This window comes from Saimiri boliviensis, chromosome 8 (assembly GCF_048565385.1).
Source record: "Saimiri boliviensis isolate mSaiBol1 chromosome 8, mSaiBol1.pri, whole genome shotgun sequence".
Lineage (NCBI taxonomy): Eukaryota > Metazoa > Chordata > Mammalia > Primates > Cebidae > Saimiri > Saimiri boliviensis.
The window spans coordinates 67,982,179-68,002,815 of record NC_133456.1 but is presented as its reverse complement, the minus strand read 5'-3'; the positions used below and the strand labels follow the sequence as shown (position 1 = coordinate 68,002,815).

At 39.2% G+C, this 20,637-nt stretch overlaps 1 protein-coding gene and 1 pseudogene across 7 annotated transcripts in view; one reads left to right on the top strand and one right to left on the bottom strand.

Annotated features, from left to right (window-relative positions):
* Nucleotides 1-16,535, top strand: part of ZMAT3 (zinc finger matrin-type 3) — a 90,218-nt gene extending 73,683 nt beyond the window's left edge. For 5 of the 7 annotated variants that reach the window (XM_039478895.2, XM_039478896.2, XM_010337587.3 and 2 more), the window contains exons 3-6: nucleotides 1,614-1,733; nucleotides 4,486-4,652; nucleotides 4,773-4,873; nucleotides 8,823-16,488. In XM_039478895.2, the coding sequence (XP_039334829.2) occupies nucleotides 1,614-1,733; nucleotides 4,486-4,652; nucleotides 4,773-4,873; nucleotides 8,823-9,034 (600 nt within the window). In that variant the 3' untranslated portion in view covers nucleotides 9,035-16,488. Of the gene's footprint in view, nucleotides 1-1,613; nucleotides 1,734-4,485; nucleotides 4,653-4,772; nucleotides 4,874-8,822 lie in introns of all 7 variants that reach the window. The other 2 variants (XM_039478897.2, XM_074404576.1) reach the window with 2 other exon arrangements.
* A 2,864-nt stretch (nucleotides 16,536-19,399) lies between these two features.
* Nucleotides 19,400-19,700, bottom strand: LOC101029132 (ubiquitin-like; annotated as a pseudogene).
* Nucleotides 19,701-20,637: the final 937 nt, after the last annotated feature.

Here is a 20,637-nt window from a genome sequence, read left to right as displayed (position 1 = left end):
GCGCGTGCCTGTAATCCCAGCTACTCGGGAGGCTGAGGCAGGAGAATTGCCTGAACCCAGGAGGCGGAGGTTGCGGTGAGCCGAGATCGTGCCATTGCACTCCAGCCTGGGTAACAAGAGCGAAACTCCGTCTCTAAATAAATAAATAAATAAATAAATAAATAAAGTACTGTTTTACCCTTATTTAGAATGCTTCATTCTATTGACCCTTGCCACGAGTTTGTCAGTTCAAGGAATACAGTCATGTGACTAATAACTTAAAACGTGATGAGAAAGGCAAATTCATGTTAGTAGAGGTTCTTAGCGCATCTTGAAGTTATCACGCTGTAGTGGAAAAGGGCCATTCTTTGGATTTGGAAGGCCTGTCTCAGGCTTTGGCTGTGCTATTTAGCCTTGAGAAGGGAGCTGGGGCACATCCCTTATGGTCTCTGGATCGCGTTTCTTGGCTGTCATAAATGGACAATATTAACAAATTCGTCTTACAAGATTTTTATGAGCAGCAAATGAATAAATGCAATGAACATCCTTTGTAAGTATAAAGATACTCTGTAAGTGCTATTTTTAAAGAATAATTGGATTATCCATTTTATTACTAACTTACGAAGTAGATTAGATCAAAGTGTCATGAAATTCATATTTAACAGTGACATGAATGGCAAGAAGTTGAGTAAGGACATAGGTCACTGGAAAATGTGATACTTTTTTTTTCTTTTTGAGGTAGAGTCTAACTTTGTTGCCCAGGCTGGAGTGCAGTGGTGTGATATTGGCTCACTGCAGCCTCTGCCTCCCGGGTTCAAGCAACTCTCCTTTCTCAGCCTTCTGAGTAGCTGGGATTACAGGCTCCCGCCACCATGCCCAGCTAATTTTTGTATTTTTAGTAGAGCCAGAGTTTCACATGTTGGCTAGGCTGGTCTCGAACTCCCGACCTCAGGTGATCCACCTGCCTCAGCCTCCCAAAGTGCTGGGATTACAGGCATGAGCCACTGCACTGGGACAATGTGATACTTTTTTAGAAACATACAGGAAATTAATTTCCTTTGGCTTTGTTCTCTTGTCTTTCCCAGATAAATTTAGTCATTCTGTTAGAGCACAAGAGTAGGCTCTTTCACTTCAAGATCTCGTAATCAGTTCTAGCTAGTAGTCTGTTTACCCCAGGGTTGTATACGTATGAAGGAGTAAAATGTAGTGTTACTGGTGTTTTTTTCTTTTTTCCTTAACTAATTAAGCAAATATATCGATTAACTCAGTTTGAAACATATCCCTCAAGGTGACTGCAGTTTTCTTTTTTATCCACAGGAGATATCAAGACCCTTAGTAGATGCCTAAAACTGTGATATTACTGAACCCTTCTATATGCGTTTTTTGTTTTTTCTGTACATACATAACCTATGATAAAGTTTAATTTATAAATTGGGCCAGTAAGAGACTAACAACAATAACTAATTAGAAAAAGTACAGTTATAAAAATATACTGTCATGGAAATTATGTGAATTTGGGCTCTCTCTCAAAATATCTTAATGTTTTTAGACCACAGTTGACCATATAGCTAACTGAAATTGCTGAAAATGCAGATAAGGGGAGACTGCTGTGCTCATTTTATTTTTATGTCTAGGGTAAAAATCATGGTAAGAAACTCCGAAATTACTATGCAGCAAACAGCTGTCCTCCTCCTGCTAGAATGAGCAATGTGGTGGAGCCTGCAGTTGCCCCAGTTGTTCCAGCTCCTCCGCAGGTGAGACGCGTGTGTCAGGGTGGCGCGGCATTGGGGTGGAAGCTGTGGATGCACACACAGCTACAGGTGACATTTGTTGTCCATGTGTCCATCAGGGTACAGTTGGGAAAATCATCCTGAAAGATGATGCTTGGTGCTTTTAACTCCTTGAACTGTAGGGCTGGATGTAATGCAGGCCAAAATCTGTGAACCTTGAGATTTCTCATTGGCTCTGTTGACGACGTGTGAAGTGATGAGACAAACACTGTTACACGAGTCTTTATACATTTCTTAAAATTCTGGCTAAGTGTTCCTGAATGTCTAGGCTAATCCCGAAATGAAAAGACAGATTTTCAAACGTGTATTTCTTTATTGCAGTTAATCCCATTTATTTTAGATTTTGTCTTCCAGTTGCAAAATTAGTTGTTTTAGATTGCTCATTACTTACCTCTTGTATAAACATGTTCTGGATCTAGCTATTGTGAGACAGACTTGGAAGCCAAGTTCTTTTTGCTCTTTGGACAGTGGAACAGGTGATTTAGGCCTCTGAAATACGGAGTCTACTCCTTAATCTGTCTTTTAAGTGTCATTTGTCTGTAAAACAATGCAGTGGTCATAAATTATCAGGGCATAACTGAGTACACAGCGCGCCAGGCACGGTGCCAGGCACGCCTCATGCATTGTTGCGTTCGGGCTGGGACCACAGTGAGCTGACGGATGCAGTAAACTTGGGCATAAAATTTAAGAAGGAGCTAAATAATCCAGTAATCAAGATAGAAATTTAAGGTAATATTTTAGAAATGTAAAATTGATGTAAAATGGTGGTGAACAAAACATTGAAAACTTAAGTATTGCTGATTTTCCTTTTGCCTCAGCCTGCAATATGATTTGGCATGGCACTGCTACTGATTCTGAATGTAAATTTTTGGTATTTTTTTCATCATTAATTTTTTTGCATTAAATTTAATTTTTTTAGCTGGGTGTGGTGGCATGTGCCTGTAGTCTCAGCTACTTCGTAAGCTGAGGTACAAGAATCACTTGAACCCGGGAGGTGGTGATGGCAGTGAGCTAAGGTTGTGCCACGGCTTTCCAGCCTGGGTGACAGAGCAAGACTGTCTCAAAAAAAGGTTTTTTTTAATTAAATAAATATTTCATTAAAATATTATTTATCTTGATTTCTTAGTTTTTTTGATGTTCCATTAAATTCTGAGCCCAAGGCAAGGGTCTCACTCACTTCGTTCTAGTCCCAGGTCCTAACCTCATTTAATGCTTGCAACAACTTAGAGATATTGGCCTTATTACTCAAGTGGTATCCATGGGCCAGCAGTATTGGCTTTACTGGAAGTTTATTAGAAGCTCAGATGAACTAAGGAGCTTTCCATGGTGTTACATGTTTTGTAAAGGGGTAGAGCAAGAATTTCTTTTTTTTCCCTTTGGGGCAGAGTTTTGTTCTTGTTGCCCATGCTGGGGTGCAATGGCGTGATCTTAGCTCACTGCAACCTCCACCTCCTGGGTTCAAGTGATTCTCCTGCCTCAGCCTCCTGAACTGCTGGGATTACGGGCGCCCACCACCATGACCGGCTAATTTTTGTATTTTTAGTAGAGACAGGGTTTTGCCATGTTGTTCAGGCTGGTTTTGAACTCCTGACCTCAGGTGATCCACCCACCTCGGCCTCCCAAAGTGCTGGGATTACAGGCATGAGCCATTGCGCATGGCCCAAGAATATCTTTTGATCTTAGACCTTTGCTCCTAACCAGCTGGTATCATTTTACTTTTCTGAGTGTTAGTTTTTAGTACTTAAAAGTGTGGGTAGCAATTCTGGCTGTTCTTTCTTCTCATGGGTTTGTCGGTTAAACGAGATATATAAAACACGAAGTCAGAGAACAAGAAGATACCCAGAGAGATCTTCAAGCTGCATAGTTTTCCTGTCACTGGTTTCTGAAGACTGCTCTGGAATTGAATAGCTGCCCCCAGTGGGGGCCGTTTTCAGTGGGCTCCACCCTCCTGGGCAGGTAGCCTAAATCTTTCTTCACAGCATACCTCAGAAAAATCTTCCCTTCCAAGTGAAATGCTATTTTCTGCAGCTGTTCCTGATATATATATGGTTTCCAGAATCTTTATCGTGTATTATATCACTCTTCTCTGGCCAAAATCTAGTATGTCATTTTTTTTGTTAACGTAATATTTGTTGAGTGCCTGCTGTCTTCTGTTAGGTTCTCTTTCACATGTTATTCCTCAGCCTGAGTACAGGTGTCTGGATTTGCTACTCATTTTTAAGGTTTTCCTGATTATATCTGTAGCTAGTTTGTAGACTTTTTGAGGACAGGGACTCTTTTTAAAATATATATATGACTGTATATCCCTTCTGGACTAGACAGCAACCCTAATAAGCAGTCAACAGTCAGTGAATGCTTATCGGTGGATTCTGAGTAGACATTACTTTTTCTTGTAATGTGATTTTAGGTCTAACCTATTTACCCATTACTTACTGTCCTAAATCTAAGCTTTTCAAACTCTTTAAAAAAATTTCTTCGGTGGCAACAGCAACGAGCCGTTCACTAAGTTGGTACCTAAGTGATTATAATGCAAAACCAAGATTAAGTATCTTCCAACCTTTTTGTTTTCCTGCAACGAATTATTTTCTTTATGAAGCTTAATGCTTGTGGTCATGCCACATCCTCGGGTTGCTTTTCAGCTCTTAGAAAGACCTTTGAGGAGAAGAAGGAAGCTCCATATTTTTTTAACCTTGTTTCTTCTTGTCTTTGATGTCAGATGGGCTCCTTTAAGCCAGGAGGCCGAGTGATCCTGGCCACAGAGAATGATTACTGTAAGCTCTGCGATGCCTCCTTCAGTTCTCCGGCTGTGGCTCAGGCTCACTATCAAGGGAAGAATCATGCCAAGAGGCTGCGGTTGGCAGAAGCTCAGAGTAACTCATTCTCGTAGGTATTGTCATTTTCTCTGAGGCCAAAGTGTTACGTGAGATTGACTGTTTTAAAGAAAAAGAGTTGAAAGGAATTCTTGTTTAGAAGACTCACTCTTTTTAAACTTCTTTTCTCCAGGGAATCCTCAGAGCTGGGTCAACGGCGGGCCAGGAAAGAAGGGAATGAGTTTAAGGTGATGCCTAACAGGAGAAATACGTATACAGTGCAGAATAATTCAGGTATCCTGTCTCTTTCTACATCCCTGTGTATATGGTGCAGAATAATTTTTTTTTTTTTTTTTTTTTTTTTTAATTGTGACGGAGTTTCGCTCTTGTTACCCAGGCTGGAGTGCAATGGCGCGATCTTGGCTCACCGCAACCTCCGCCTCCTGGGTTCAGGCAATTCTCCTACGTCAGCCTCCTGAGTAGCTGGGATTACAGGCACACGCCACCATGCCCAGCTAATTTTTAGTATTTTTAGTAGAGACGGGGTTTCACCATGTTGACCAGGATGGTCTCGATCTCTTGACCTCGTGATCCACCTGCCTCGGTCTCCCAAAGTGCTGGGATTACAGGCTTGAGCCACCGCGCCTGGCCGGTGCAGAATAATTTAGGTAATCCTGTCTGTTTCCACATCCCTGTGTATACGGTGCAGAATAATTCAGGTACCCTGTCTGTTTCCGCGTACCTGTGTATACAGTGCAGAATAATTCAGGTACCCTGTTTGTTTCCACGTACCTATGTGTACAGTGCAGAATAATTCAGGTACCCTGTCTGTTTCCACGTACCTGTGTATACAGTGCAGAATAATTCAGGTACCCTGTCTGTTTCCACGTACCTATGTATACAGTGCAGAATAATTCAGGTATCTTGTCTGTTTCCACGTACCTGTGTATACAGTGCAGAATAATTCAGGTACCCTGTCTGTTTCCGCGTACCTGCATATACAGTGCAGAAGAATTCAGGTATCCTGTCTGTATCCACATACCTATGTATACAGTGCAGAGTAATTCAGGTACCCTGTCTGTATCCATGTACCTGCGTGTACAGTGCAGAATAATTCAGGTACCCTGTTTGTATCCACGTACCTGTGTATACAGTGCAGAAGAATTCAGGTACCCTGTCTGTTTCCACGTACCTGCATGTACAGTGCAGAATAATTCAGGTACCCTGTCTGTATCCACGTACCTGTGTATACAGTGCAGAATAATTCAGATACCCTGTCTGTTTCCGAGTACCTGTGTATACAGTGCAGAATAATTCAGGTACCCTGTTTGTTTCCACGTACCTGTGTATACAGTGCAGAATAGTTCAGGTACCCTGTCTCTTTCCATATACTGTGGTGGCATTTTGCACATGGCCTCCTTTGTTTTTATTTCTTTTGATGATAATAGCCTGAGATTTTGGAGTTAATCAGTGCTTTATTGAATTAGTCTAGTTGCGGTTTTTCAGGCTGGTGTGTATTTCAGGTCTTATTTATTTACTTTTTTTTTTTTCTTTTTCTTTTTTTTTTGAGACAGAGTTTCGCTCTTGTTACCCAGGCTGGAGTGCAATGGTGCGATCTCGGCTCACCGCAACCTCCGCCTCCCAGGTTCAAGCAATTCTTCTGTCTCAGCCTCCTGAGTAGCTGGGATTACAGGCACGTGCCACCATGCCCAGCTAATTTTTTGTATTTTTAGTAGAGACGGGGTTTTACCATGTTGACCGGGATGGTCTCGATCTCTTGACCTCGTGATCCACCCGCCTCGGCCTCCCAAAGTGCTGGGATTACAGGCTTGCGCCACCGCGCCCGGCCTTATTTATTTACTTTAATTATTTACAATAATAAATATATTCTTTATTTTGGTTTTAAACCATAGTCTGTGTTTTAGGGTCGTTTATAATCCCTTTATATCTGTTTATATTTGTCAGCTGAGAAATGTAAAATGCAATACAAATGGGGCTACTTGGTTTAAAGTTGTACCATGTCTAAAAAAGATTCTAAAGCAGTGGTTTTTAACTAGGGCAGTGAAACAGTTACCCAAGGAGTTTTTACAAAGTGCCTGAGCCATGAGTTAGAGATTTTCAGTGAGTAAATTTGGAGCGGGACCCAGAGATATGTGTTTTGAAAATGCTTGTTTGGTGCTTCTGATACACACATTCAGTTCACAAGCACTGGTTTATAGGAATGAGTTCTGCATTTTCCGATTGTCTGAGTGTTCTCAGTAGCGAGGTGGGCTGAGTAGTTCCTCATCCTCCCTCTACCTTAGCCTCTGATGTGCGCATGTGCCAGCAGAGGCCATCCTCCCTCTACCTCAGCCTCTGATGTGTGCATGTGCCAGCAGAGGTCATTCTCCCTCTACCTCAGCCTCTAATATGTGCATGTGCCAGCAGAGACCGTTTACTTGAACAGTGAAACAAACAGAAAGCAGAGCTGACTGAGAAGCCAGAGAAGTCCATTGAAAAGAGGACACAGAGAAAGCACATTCAGGCTGGGTGCTGGTGGCTCATACCTGTAATGCCAGCACTTTGGGAGGCTGAGGTGTGTGGATCACCTGAGGTCAGGACCCCATCTCTACTAAAAATAACAAAAATTAGCTGGGCATGGTGGTGGGCACCTGTAGTCCCAGCTACTCAGGAGGCTGAGGCAAGAGAATCACTTGAAGCTGGGAGGTGGAGGTTGCAGTGAGCTGAGATTGTGCCACTGCACTCCAGCCTGGGTGACGGAGCAAGACTCTGTCTCAAAAAAACCAAAAAAACAAACACCATTCATTGTGATTAATAAAAGTCTAAACATGTATTAGTAATGATAAATGTACAGTTGCCAAAGTCCACAAATATTAAGTTGGATAAAAGAAATTAATCTGAAATGAAGGAAGCTGGGTTAGCTGTATTAATATCAGAAAAATAAATTTTAGGATAGATGATCTTCTCTGATGAGTACAATGAAATGAGATGTCAACAAAAATAGAAAAGCAAAATTTCTGTTTGGGAATTTAAAAACACCTCTAAATAACTCATGGTTTAAAGAAATAATTACACTGGAAATTAAAAATTCTTAGAATGAAACAGTAATGAAAATATATTAACACTTGTAGGATGCAGTGAAAGCCGTGTTTTGAGAAAAGCATTACATGTATGTTATTACAATAGACGTGAAAAGCAGAAAGTGAATGAATTAAGGGTCCAGCTTATGAAGTCAGTAATGTAAAAAGAGGAAAATGAAATGATCTGTAATGTCACCAACACTTTTGCAGATTTCATTCTAATCTCTTCATATATATTACTTCTTTAAAGTAGAAATGGGATTCTAGTTTGGGATCTTCTTAGTTTACTTAATAACATGAGAGTTTTCTGTAGCATTACTGTATTTGGCAACTACATAGTTTTCCATTGCATTCATTACCATATTTTCTTTAATCCTATTTTTGAATCTCTCCTTCCCCCTAAATTTTTTTTTTTTTTTTTTTTTTTTTTTTTTTTTTTGAGACAGAGTTTTACTCTTGTTACCCAGACTGGAGTGCAATGGCGCGATCTCTGCTCACCGCAACCTCCGCCTCCCGGGTTCAAGCAATTCTCCTGCCTTAGCCTCCTGAGTAGCTGGGACTACAGGCACGTGCCACCATGCCCAGCTAATTTTTTGTATTTTTAGTAGAGACAGGTTTCACCATGTTGACCAGGATGGTCTCGATCTCTCGACCTCGTGATCCACCCGCCTCGGCCTCCCAAAGTGCTGGGATTACAGGCTTGAGCCACCGCGCCTGGCCAATTTTTGGTTTTATAATCACTGCTGAGATAAACATATTACTGGTAAATCTCTGTGTGAAAATTCTCAGTATTTTCTTAGGATAATTCTCACAAGTGGAATTTCTGGATTAAAGGGTTAGCAGAAGTATGAGACTTCTGACATAATGCTTGGAAATTAAAGTATTTTTAAAAGTGTATTCACTTTTTTTAGAGACACAGCCACTTGGAATTTGGGTTTGGCTCTATAGCAATTTTTCTGACAGTAGTTGGAGGAACTATCTTTTTAGATTGAACCTGTATAAAATTGTAATTTTAAACATCCATTAACTTTGCTTTCACTTAAAGCTAAGAACCTGCGAATTTTATAATTTGAGCTTAGAATTTTAAATTAGAGTGATAATTGGTCAGGCTGTCATTCACTTAATAAATGTTTTGAATATATTATTTCTGTCTCTTGCTTTAGCAGGTCCTTACTTCAATCCTCGCTCTCGGCAGAGAATTCCACGTGATCTGGCCATGTGTGTTACTCCAAGTGGCCAGTTTTACTGCTCAATGTGTAATGTTGGGGCTGGCGAAGAGATTGAATTCCGGCAGCACTTAGAGAGCAAGCAACATAAGAGCAAGGTGTCTGAACAGCGGTACCGGAGTGAGATGGAGCATCTGGGATATGTGTAGTGATTCTCATGCTACGATAGAGCAGCTTACCCTGCCTGTTGTTTGCCTTTTGTCAACTTGCCCTGCTTTGTGGTCCTGTTGATATGAGTGCATTCCTCTGCTTAACGTTAATACATGTAACCCACAGTGGTACCATGAGATGTCAAAACCTGAGGGCCCAGGGGCGGGGTGGGGAGGCAGGTGTGGCGAACGTGCTTCTTAGGTCATAACGCTTTTGCAGGGTCCGTTGTGTTGAGCTGCTCGTAGCATGTGACCTACCTGCCCCAGCAGAAATAACTTTTTATCTTGCCCAAGTTCTGGTCAACTTTGGCTGTTTAAAAGTATCATTTTCTTTTGCAATTTTAGTTTTATGTGCTATTAAAGAATTGTATTGAATTCTTTTTAGATCAAAGTAAAAATAGGTCAGCAGAGATTTCAGTTTCCGAGGGTTTAACCAGAACCACCACCTCATTGCATTGTCAGTAGGATACATTGTTAGAAACTGTTAAGGTCTTTCCAGGGACATTTTTTTCCTGCAATTTTCTTTTGCAGTTTTAGTTTTATGTACTGTTAAGGAATTGCATTGACTTCTTTTTAGATCACAGTAAAAATAGGATGGCAGAGATTTCAGTTTCCCAGGGAGTAACCAGAGCCACCACCTCAAAGCCTTGTCAGTAGCATATATTGTTAGAAACTGTTAGGGTCTTTCCCAGGACATGCTTTTTTCTATCTCAGTTCTCCCCATCATTGAAAAGTAAGTTTTCTTGAATTCAAATACTCCCAATGAGCTTGTGTAATTCCAGACAGCTAAACTTGATTTCCAGTTGTGAATTTCACACATTTAATTACTGCCTTCTTCCCACCTCTCTTCCCCGCCCCGCTCCTCCGCCATCGCCCCCCGCCCCGCCCCGACCCGTTGAATCAGCTTGTCGAACAAGCTCATTTTCATGCCCCAGCTGTGCTGTGAGTTTTCCAAGCCTCATATTTGAATATTTCTTGAGTTTAAGATAGATATGATTTTTAAAAATTTATTTTCCAGCAGAGTTAGGGAAATAAAGGTATGTTTGATTTTTCAATTTAGAGTTACTTCTTCATTGATAATAACATGCACTTATATCATGATTTAAACCATCAATTTGGATTGCTTGACATTTTGTTTTGCCAGACTTTTTTGGTAGTTTGATTATTACACTTATATTTTACTCTGTCTTGCCAGTTTGTTGGCCATTCTGAAAAATGTCACTACCTGCTGTTTTATACACAGAGAGGAACTTTTTAAAAAGCAAATAAAATGTCACTATGTTTGTTTCCAGTAGAAAAATACATGAACTATGGTTTTATTCTTTGTAATTTGGCTTTCTTGAAGATAATGAAAAGTATACAATAGATCACTTTGGCATCTGATAATTATATTAATATTGTTATTTTTGTTTTTTTGCTTTTAAAATAAGAAGTTGTAGTATATATCTAGATTAATGGAGTGCTCTGTGAATATTTATTAACTACATCTTATCTATTTACTGTATTTTACATGCATAAGGCCAGTGGCTATCCATATTACTTTTGAAAGGCCACTTGATCTGGAAGTTTATATTTTAAGCAGTATCTTTGAACAATGGTCAATTCACATTTGATTGCTTATATTACTAATTAGAGATAAAACTTCCATCTTTTCTTGAGAATACTGTAGGCAAATAGATGCAGGAAGGCAAATTACAATCATTCTTTTTCTGTAATATTTTGGGACAACTTTTAAACAACTCAGACGCATGTTTAAAAATGAGTTTTCTGTGACTAACCCTTTCTATACTATCCAGTTACTGTCTTCCGTTGAAGTGGTGGTTCTTTGAAAAGTAACATTATTTTGTAACATTTTTTCTCCCAGAAACAGAAGAATCAAGTATTATTCTGTTAGGATTCTATCTTGACCTGTGACTCTTAATATAATAACCACCCCACTCCCTCTTTTTTGCAGTAATCTATAAGTAGAGTTGCTTAGTTTTGAGCAATTTAGGGCTTTTCTTATTGGCCAATAGGTTACTCATTTTGCTGCTAAGTATAATTTTTTTTGGTCAATTTTAATATTATAGTGCTGGCCACTTGGTTCTGTGATTACCTAAAAATGTAGTTTTTTTTTTCCCTCTGTAGGTATGTATGTGTATGCACACCCCCATACACATGATGCCATAGAAAGGTATATCAACCCTTATATCAAATAACAGTAGAAGATACAAATATGAATTTATGTTTTGTAAAAATGGCATTCATCCACTTTGTTTTCCTTTGGAAAAAAGTTTTAAAAGAAGGATTGCCCTTGCTCTCTCCACTTAACGTTTCATTATATACATAGAACAAGCAGTGGACTTAAGGGCTTGATGTTCAGGCCTTGTGTATTCAGGTTTCCAGTTTCCCAGTGCCCTTAATGGATGTTACGAATGCATAAACGCATTTTGTTTTAAAGAAAGAAGTTAGATTTATAGTGTTATTTCTTACTTGCTATATTTCTTTGCACTAAAAAAGAGCTATGTGTTTGTTTTATATGACACTTTAGTACCGTATTGCCTACAATAACTCAGTTTGCTCCTTAATTTTCAAACTCTGGGAAGTTGATGAGTAACTTCCATGATCACTTGTAAAAGTTACATGCACATCTGAAAAACAATCACAAATCTCTGTGACAGTTGGTTGTGTTTTGGGCTTGTTACCTTGCAATATTCTTCTCTGTTCCATAGGTGAAAACAAAGGGTGACAGAGTTTATCAGGCAAGAAATGCCTATCTGTGCATGGAGCAGTTTCTCATGTCCATGTGTTCTGTAGACAGTGTTTTTCTGTCTAAGCAGACCGTTTCTTCTGAGTACACGATACGTGATCTTCGGTGTGTCACTTTGTGATGTTCAGTCCTGCTCTGTAACATACTTTAGGATTTGCACCTTGTACTCCCCAGGAATTATGTTGGAGTCTTTTTCTATGCAGTCTTCAAGGATGGACAGAGGCCTAAATAACAACAACAAAAAATTAGTAAAAAGAAAAAAACCTTGGATTTCAGTAATCATCCATAAGAACTCATAGCATCAGTCTCTTTTCTCTGTGGATAATGTCTTTATGTAAGTTGTCAATAAAAAAATCAATGTTAGAAGGTGACAATTAGAATTCTCCTTAGGTATCGAGGGTAAGAAGTTATAAAGAAAATTAGTGTTTCAATTAAATGATTGGATTGCATATATCTTTGAAGTGGTTTTGTTCAAAAAAAAAAAAAAAAAGTTTGGTTACCAAACTGAGTGTGCCCTGTAATCCTTCTGCGTCCCCTGAAGATACTTTGAAAATCTTTTGTTGGTGGTGACTTTGCACATCATGTCCTGCAGCTTGTAAATACGTGCATGTGGTTTATGTTTGTCTGCCTGTCTCTTACTGCACTGCATTCTGCAAGGTGAGTAATTGTTAAAAATACCATTTATTTTGAAAAAGTTTCTCCTCCAACTCTTCCTCATGATTCCCGTTTTAATTAGTTGGTAAACTTAGAAAACCATTAGGATTTTTGAAGCCCTAAGTTTAAAAGAAGAATCATGGCTATTTGACATCATCCTTAACGCCCCCCTGACTTTAAAAGCTAACAAGAAGCATGAGATCTTCCACCTCATTTTAGAAAACTCTTCTACAGAACTATATGCTTGCTTATAGTTACCTACCTACAGTTCGAACAGCGAGAAAGGGAGAGATACATGTCTGGTTACATCTTCCTTAACTCCTAAATCGGCTGGGATGCAAGCAACAGCAGTGTGAGGTCCAGTGACTTACGTAAAGTGAGCCTGCAGAACTTGGTGAGGTGTATACTAGGACAATAGAGCTGCTTTAGAAATAAATTGAGACATGTTTTGTTAGGATAGATGAAAGTTACATGCAGGTTTTTGAACAGACGTTTTTAAAAAATTCAACCTTACCAACTGTTTTTTTCTTCTAGCCAAATCATTGTACGGGAGTTTCATATATAATAAAAAGTATTTTGTTATTGTTTTTGCTTTCTTGGCAGGGGAGAACCCCTACCATTGTGAGCTGTTACTGTCAATCTAGCTGAATGGACAAATAGCTGTGTAAATAGCTTCTCATAAAACATTTCTTCTGATAGCTGTTTGACATTTTCTCCCCATTATGAATGGGAGGAACATTTGTAAACTTCCTTTCTGGGTAGCTACCAAAAAACGTACTGGCTTATGGTCCCATGTGACCCTGTCTCCATTAAGCCCAGAATCTGAGTGCCTTTAGCAAGTGTTAGCATTTCACAGAGAGAAGAGATGACAGAATTATTGCTATTAATCACCATTCATAAATAGGAACTTGGAATAACAATGGTCTGTGTGAATTCTGTTCTACATCTTTTTTTTTTCCTTTCTTAATGCGATCTCAATTTGATATCAAGTAAAACTATTGTCATGATTGATCAGGAACCATACATCCTGAAAATGAATTCATTGTCCCAAGCTGGCAGCACTCATAGATCAATTTTCACCTTGATTTGTGTGGTATTTGTACTTAGTAAGTGGCAACGTGTCGACTGGAAGAGCTTGACACAGATGTTTGGAAACATTCTTCATTATAGTGGTCATTTTCAAACTTGTCTTTCCTGTGGAGAGGGGAAATATGTATTTGCAACTAAAGTATTTGAAGAGACTGGCACAATAATTAATTGTATTAGTTCATTTCCATATTAAAGGAAGCATCTTCACAAATCAGGTTTTAAGACATTAAAGCAAAATTTTCCCTAGTTTAATAAATTTAAAATTATAAGTTGCTTGAGTACTTAGAATCTTTGAAATACACTGTTAGACTAATTTTATTATAGAAATGCTAATATGTTCCTCAACATTTTCGCAAGAAATTTTCAGACATATATCAAAGTTGAAAAAACTTTATACAATATAACCCCTGCTAGATTCTGTCATCAGCATTTGGCTATGCTTGTATTGCCACGTAACTGTTCGTTTCTCCATCCCTCTTCGTCAATCGGTCCATCAGGTTTTTTTTTTTTTTTTTTGAAACATTCCAAAGTAAATTTTAGGCAGCACACTGCCCTAAATTCTTAGCATGGGTGTCGTTAAAGTTTACTATCCATTTAAATATCTTTTTTGGAAGCGATATATGAAGTCGATAACCTGAGCCAATTTACATAGTTTTTTTTTTCTCTTTTTTTATTTTTTTATTTTTATTCCCTCCTGTGGACTTTTGTCTTCCAGTTTCTCTTGTGTGCTTAGGGTGAGGGAGGACAATTCCTTTCAAACACAAGTTTATTTTAGAATTGGTCTTTTTTTTTTTTTTTTTTTGAGACAGAGTTTCGCTCTTGTTACCCAGGCTGGAGTGCAATGGCGAGATCTCGGCTCACCGCAACCTCCGCCTCCTGGGTTCAGGCAATTCTCCTGCCTCAGCCTCTCGAGTAGCTGGGACTACAGGCATGCACCACCACATCCACCTAATTTTGTGTGTGTGTATTTTTACTAGAGACGGGGTTTCACCGTGTTGACCAGGATGGTCTCGATCTCTTGACCTCATGATCCACCCGCCTCGGCCTCTGAAAGTGCTGGGATTACAGGCTTGAGCCAGAATTGGTCATTTTTAAATGCTTGTCACAAATTTTAAAGTTTCAAGATAATTTTTCTTTTCCCCACTTCCGATGATGTATTTTTGCCAAACTGCAACTTCTTCAGAAAACTATCAATTACAGATTGGGGTTTATGAAATTAGCAAATACCTCGTTTCAATCCGTGGCTGCTTTTCTCCCTCTTGTCACTTCTCCCTCCAGACTCTGCTGCTCAGCCAAAAGGTGGAGGGGAGAAAAGGCTCAAGCCCCTGTAATTAGCTGATTTAAACAACTCTAGGAGAACAGATTAAGTAGCTTAGTAAGTTGAAACTATTTATTTTTCTGAAGGATTTGATTTGAATTCCCTGAGAATTGTAATTATCCATGCTTCCTCCAGCTTTAATTAGCAGAATTAAAAATCATTGTACTGTACAATGAGTTGTTGAGACTGTAAGCCTTAGTAACCAACTTTAGCTTTACTGTAGTCCTATTTTGAATTTTTTTTTGACATATGCCTTTGTGTTTATGCCCACTTTTTGTAGATAAAATCTAAAGAATTTAAGTGACTTGCTCCAGGTCATGAAGATTCAATGGGTAGAATTGAATCAGAATTGGAATGTTCCAGATTCATGTTCTTGTATGTGTTTGATAAAATTCATGGCTTCCAAAGTAACTGAACACTTTCTTTGGGCCCTTGGAGGGAAAAATACATATTTTTACTAATTAAACTTTTATTTTTGGACATTTTGCGATTCTTTGAACTTAAAGATATTCTCATGGCTATAGTTCCAAATTAAGCCCAATGCCATTGCTAAAAATCTTGCTGCACTGTTGAATACTAATAACGCAGCGTTTATCAGATTTTCTTGCATTTTGGTGACCTTCATGATTCACTTATATGTCTTTGTAAGTGCTGAATTGACCCTCTCACTAGTGAACATAATAAATGTTCTATATCATTTATTATTATTTGCGTATTCTCTACATGATATATATTTTTAAGGAAAAGTAACTCCACATGTCAGAACGATATCCTAGGGCAAAATGCATATAAAGCAGAGTTTATTTCTACACTGCAAATATGGCATGTACAGAAACAAAACTCTTTTGGAGTGGCTGGTCATTGTTTTGGCCTCTTTTGGTACCTGAGTACCTTTCTGGGGTTTTGTAAATCGTGTGTCATTTGTAAGAATTTCATGCTAACTCTGTGTTACTTGGTGTTTACCTGTGGTACCCTTGACTGACCATAATGATTTAGTTTGGGTATGATGTGTCTGCTTTGAGATGCCTTAATGGAGTACGTCAGATCCTGCTTTAAAGCATTCCATATATCTGCTGGGACGATAAGGTGCCTCTCCTTGGATATATGCTCTAGATTAAGAAGCAAAACTATTTTGCTTTCACCGTTAAAGTTGCATTTTAATGCAGTCATTGTTTTAAATTAGAGAATAAAATGTAAACCAAGGGAGACTTAGAACCCTTCACTTAATGGCATGGCAAACTTTAAACTGCTTTTGCTATTTCACTAGAACTATCTTTGGTAAAGGATATAGCTAAGAAATGTCAGCCCAAACTGTATGTAATTAAGAGTTGTTTATTAAAATTTTCTCTAAATGTCGTACAGGGGCTTAAGATCCGTGTATGCTGTTGGGTCAGAGTGCCAGTCACTGCTTTGGAAATCTGTGTTCTGGGGCTACAGAATGGCAAATGTGTCATGGGATTAAAACCAATCAACTGTGAATCGTGAAATTGAAATTGCTGTTTTGGTTTGATTTTCTTTAGCATATTGAGTATAGAAATCTGAAACTTATTTAAAATTTATACTGCTTTTGTTGATGGCTCATTTTGGCTGTGTATCCTCACTTATGTACTGATTTCTGATAAAGGCTTGACATTATAACAGGCATTTTGTGTTCCAATTTAATAAAACGGTTTCTGAGTCTTGTCTGAAAATTGTTTGGTTATGAATTGAAGATCAAGGGAAGATGGTAAATTGTCAACACTGAGATGTTATTCTGATGCTGATTCTCGATGACTAGTTCCCCATTCATAAGTCTGCACACTGTCTGCCATGGTCTTCTGGAAATCATGCGAAAGCTTTTAGGGTGGCAGTAGAATCAACCTAGCTTCCCACAGTGCCCATTCTCCCCATCACTGGAGTTAGCCTGAGACTGGAGTGAGTTCTCAATTTTATTGATAGATATTAATGTTTATTTTCCCTTTGAATTTTAAGAAAGTTGGCCTTAGTACCATAAACGCTGCTAGAAATAAGCACATTATTAAAAAGCAGCTACCCATTAATCTTAAATATAATCAATTTATATTTGCAGTATAATGGAGATGTAGCCCTTTAAGCAGCCTGGTTTTCTGTATACAGTGTACTTTTGAATTTCAGTGCTCATTTAAAAAAGTAGATTATAGGCTGTAAGATGCTGTTATGCTTCAATTAATCAGGATGCAAGACACATAACCTTATTGTTGTGGGAAAAATTCCTGGGTCTGCACAGAAAAAAAGTTTCTGAATGAAATGAATAGATCGCATCGAATTTGTGTGTTGTAAAGTACTCAAGGCATGTGTACATGTTATTAAATCATCTCCAGGATATTTGTAGCTTTAAAAAAGCCAGGATAATATGCACCAAAAAAGTCTTAAATGACTTCAGATTTTCAGCCTTTTTAAAAGGCATTTCTGAGGCTTATTCATTGGCTGAAAATCTGTAAAAGATCAAATGCTGGGTGTTATCCTTTATAATTGCTTGTATTTAAAAGGCTAGTGATGAACTTTCCCAGTCTGACAAATTGATGTGAGATTATAAAGATCAAAGGCCGGGCGCGGTGGCTCACGCCTGTAATCCCAGCACTTTGGGAGGCCGAGGCGGGTGGATCACGAGGCCAAGAGATTGAGACCATCCTGGTCAACATGGTGAAACCCTGTCTCTACTAAAAATACAAAAAATTAGCTGGGCATGGTGGTGAGTGCCTGTAATCACAGCTACTCAGGAGGCTGAGGCAGGAGAATTGCCTGAACCCAGGAGGCAGAGGTTGCGGTGAGCCGAGATCGCGCCATTGCACTCCAACCTGGGTAACGAGCAAAACTCAGTCTCAAAAAAAAAAAAAAAAAAAAAAATTATAAAGATCAGAAATAGATCTTTTTGTGATGAGTTTAAAGATTTTTATTATCTGAGTTGAGGCTTAAACCACCAAGTTTTGTTCTTAATTGTGGAATCTTCATAACTTGAAAATTAAGAATTATAAAAAGGGAGGGGGGACAGGAAAAACAATTACAAAAAGAAGACAGTTAACTTGTGTGATGTGAATATTATTTTGAATAGATGCGATTATGAGTTCCTGCCCCCCCAAAAAAAACAAAAAAAAAAACCCTAAGAATAGATTTCATGGTTTGTATGTTCAAGTCTGTGAGTATATATATGTACATATATTTGAGGGGAATGTGTACTGGGAGGGAGTTTATGGAAATGTGTTTAAGATGATCAAATACTAGTAATGAAGTGTGTCCAAAGGAACAGATGTAAATTTGCCACTGGAGGAAATAGACTCCACCATAGGCCATCCATAACTTACGCTGGGCATTTCGGATGAATCTTTATGTAATTAAAGCTTTAGATGCGTTGGCTGGCACTTGTTCTTCTGGACAGAAATAAGAAGTCTTTCATATTAGCTTCAATGTGTCCTCTTTGCTGATGCCAGAGGCTCCTCTCTAACCCTGTTTTCCAGAAGTCCTTGCTAGGTGATGGATTTTGACCAGAGCTATCTAGTGCCACCTCGTGGGCTCTGTAGGTCTTACAGTTAGCAGTTGGTGGTGGTGAACTACAAAGCGAGATGCTTGGCTGAAAAACCACCTTGCGGAGGAGGATGTGAGTATTTATCTGCGAATAAAACAGAAGTCATGTCTTTAGGGGCTTCCGAGTACTATGTCTGTACAGCTTAAGCTGCTGAAGTATGACAGAGTGGGAAAAGTGTTGAATTGGGAATCAGGACACATATGCATGTGTGAATTTCTCATTTTTTGTGATTATTTAAAAACGTCTATTTAAAAAAATCTGTTCTCTACGTATTTGGTTATGTGAACAACAACAAACGTGGAAATTAAAATTATGGCCAATGAAAGCCCCGACCAGGAAGTAAAGGACTAGAAAAGTCAAATAAGACTTGAAAATTTAAAAACACAGTTATGTACAGAGGCAAATGTTACCAAACATGGAAATCTTGCAGATGTAAAAATTAAACTATGAAATATTAGTTTCCCCGAACATAGTTTATTTTTGGGGAAAACCATATTTTCTGCTTTAATAAGGTAACAATGAAGAACGAGACTTATTTTTTATTTATTTACTTATTTTTTTTTACCATGCAACAAAACCTTTATTAACATTTTGAACAGGTTCAGCTATTACTGAAACTTGTTAATTTCTTTTTTTTTTTTTTTTTTGAGACAGAGTGTCGCTGTTGTTACCCAGGCTGGAGTGCAATGGCGCGATCTCGGCTCACCGCAACCTCCGCCTCCTGGGTTCAAGCAATTCTCCTGCCTCAGCCTCCTGAGTAGCTTGGACTACAGGCACGCGCCACCATGCCCAGCTAATTTTTTGTATTTTTAGTAGAGACGGGGTTTCACCACGTTGACCAGGATGGTCTCGATCTCTCGACCTCGTGATCCACCCGTCTCGGCCTTCCAAAGTGCTGGGATTACAGGCTTGAGCCACCGCGCCCGGCGAAACTTGTTAATTTCTAAACTTAAGTTGCGGCAAATGGCTATAGTGCAGAGTATTGCCGTCACTGGGCACTGCGAATGCAAGACTGAGGAATTAACAGCCACCTCTCAGACGCAGGACCAGGTGCAGGGTCGACTCTTTCTGGATGTTGTAATCAGAAAGAGTGCGGTCATCTTCCAGCTGCTTGCCTGCAAAGATGAGCCTCTGCTGGTCGCGGGGGTGGGGTGGGGGGTGGGCGCGGGGATGCCTTCCTTATCCTGGATCTTGGCCTTGACATTTTCGATGGTGTCACTAGGCTCCACCTTCAGGGTGATGGTCTTGCCAGTCAGGGTCTTCACGAAGATCTGCATTTTGACCTGTTAGCCGACACGAAGATACTGCGAATCGCCAATCTGCGACACGAAGATACTGCGAACCGCGAACAGCCACGGAAGTCCCAAACACCTTCCCCCGACAAAGCCACTCGCTCCTCAGAACGAGACTTTAAAAAAAAATATTTTTATCAAATATTTCTAACATTCAGAAAAAGTACATACTGGATAACTGGTCTCAGTTCTGTCACCAGTGTGTTCGTTGGAATGTCACTTGATCTCTTGAAATTCAGTTCCCCAGAATTGGGGTATTAGGGGTGGATCTAGTTATTTTTTATTCCTCTCTCTCGGTACTATGGATAATTCAGAAGATTGATGTTTTCAAAAAGATTTTTTTTTTTTTGGGGGGTAGGTAAGTCCTGAACTCACCCCTGAACTCCGTGCTCCCATGTCCCCTGCCCAGCGGCCATGGATTGCAGCTACGTTTCTTGAGTCTTCTCCAGATTGAGTCTCTGCAGTGTGAATGGAGCCATTCCATGCCTGCTGCCCATCAGCTTGGAGTGTGTGTGTGACCTTGGCAAGCATTCCAGACCAGCACATGTGGGTCTAATTCACGGTTTTCCATTCTGTGGTGTTTCCTTGTGTGATTTCTAAAATTTCTTTTATTGATCCTCTATTGATGGGCATTTATGTAATAATAATCCTTAAAAACCTTAAAGATTGTAAAATATATGCAAGTCACCATTTTAACCATTTTTTAGTGTACAGTCCAGTGGCATCACTTTGTTGTACGATCATAATCATTATCCATCTCCAGAAATTTCTTATCCTCCCAAACTGAAAATTTGCCCATTAAACAATAATGCCACATTCTCTCCTCCCAGTCCCTGGCAACCTGTCTCTATGATTTTGACTATTTGAGGTACTGCATGTAAGTGGAATCATACGACAATTGTCCTTTTGTGTCTGGCTTATTTCACTTAGTGTAATGTCCTCAAGGCTCATCCATGTTGT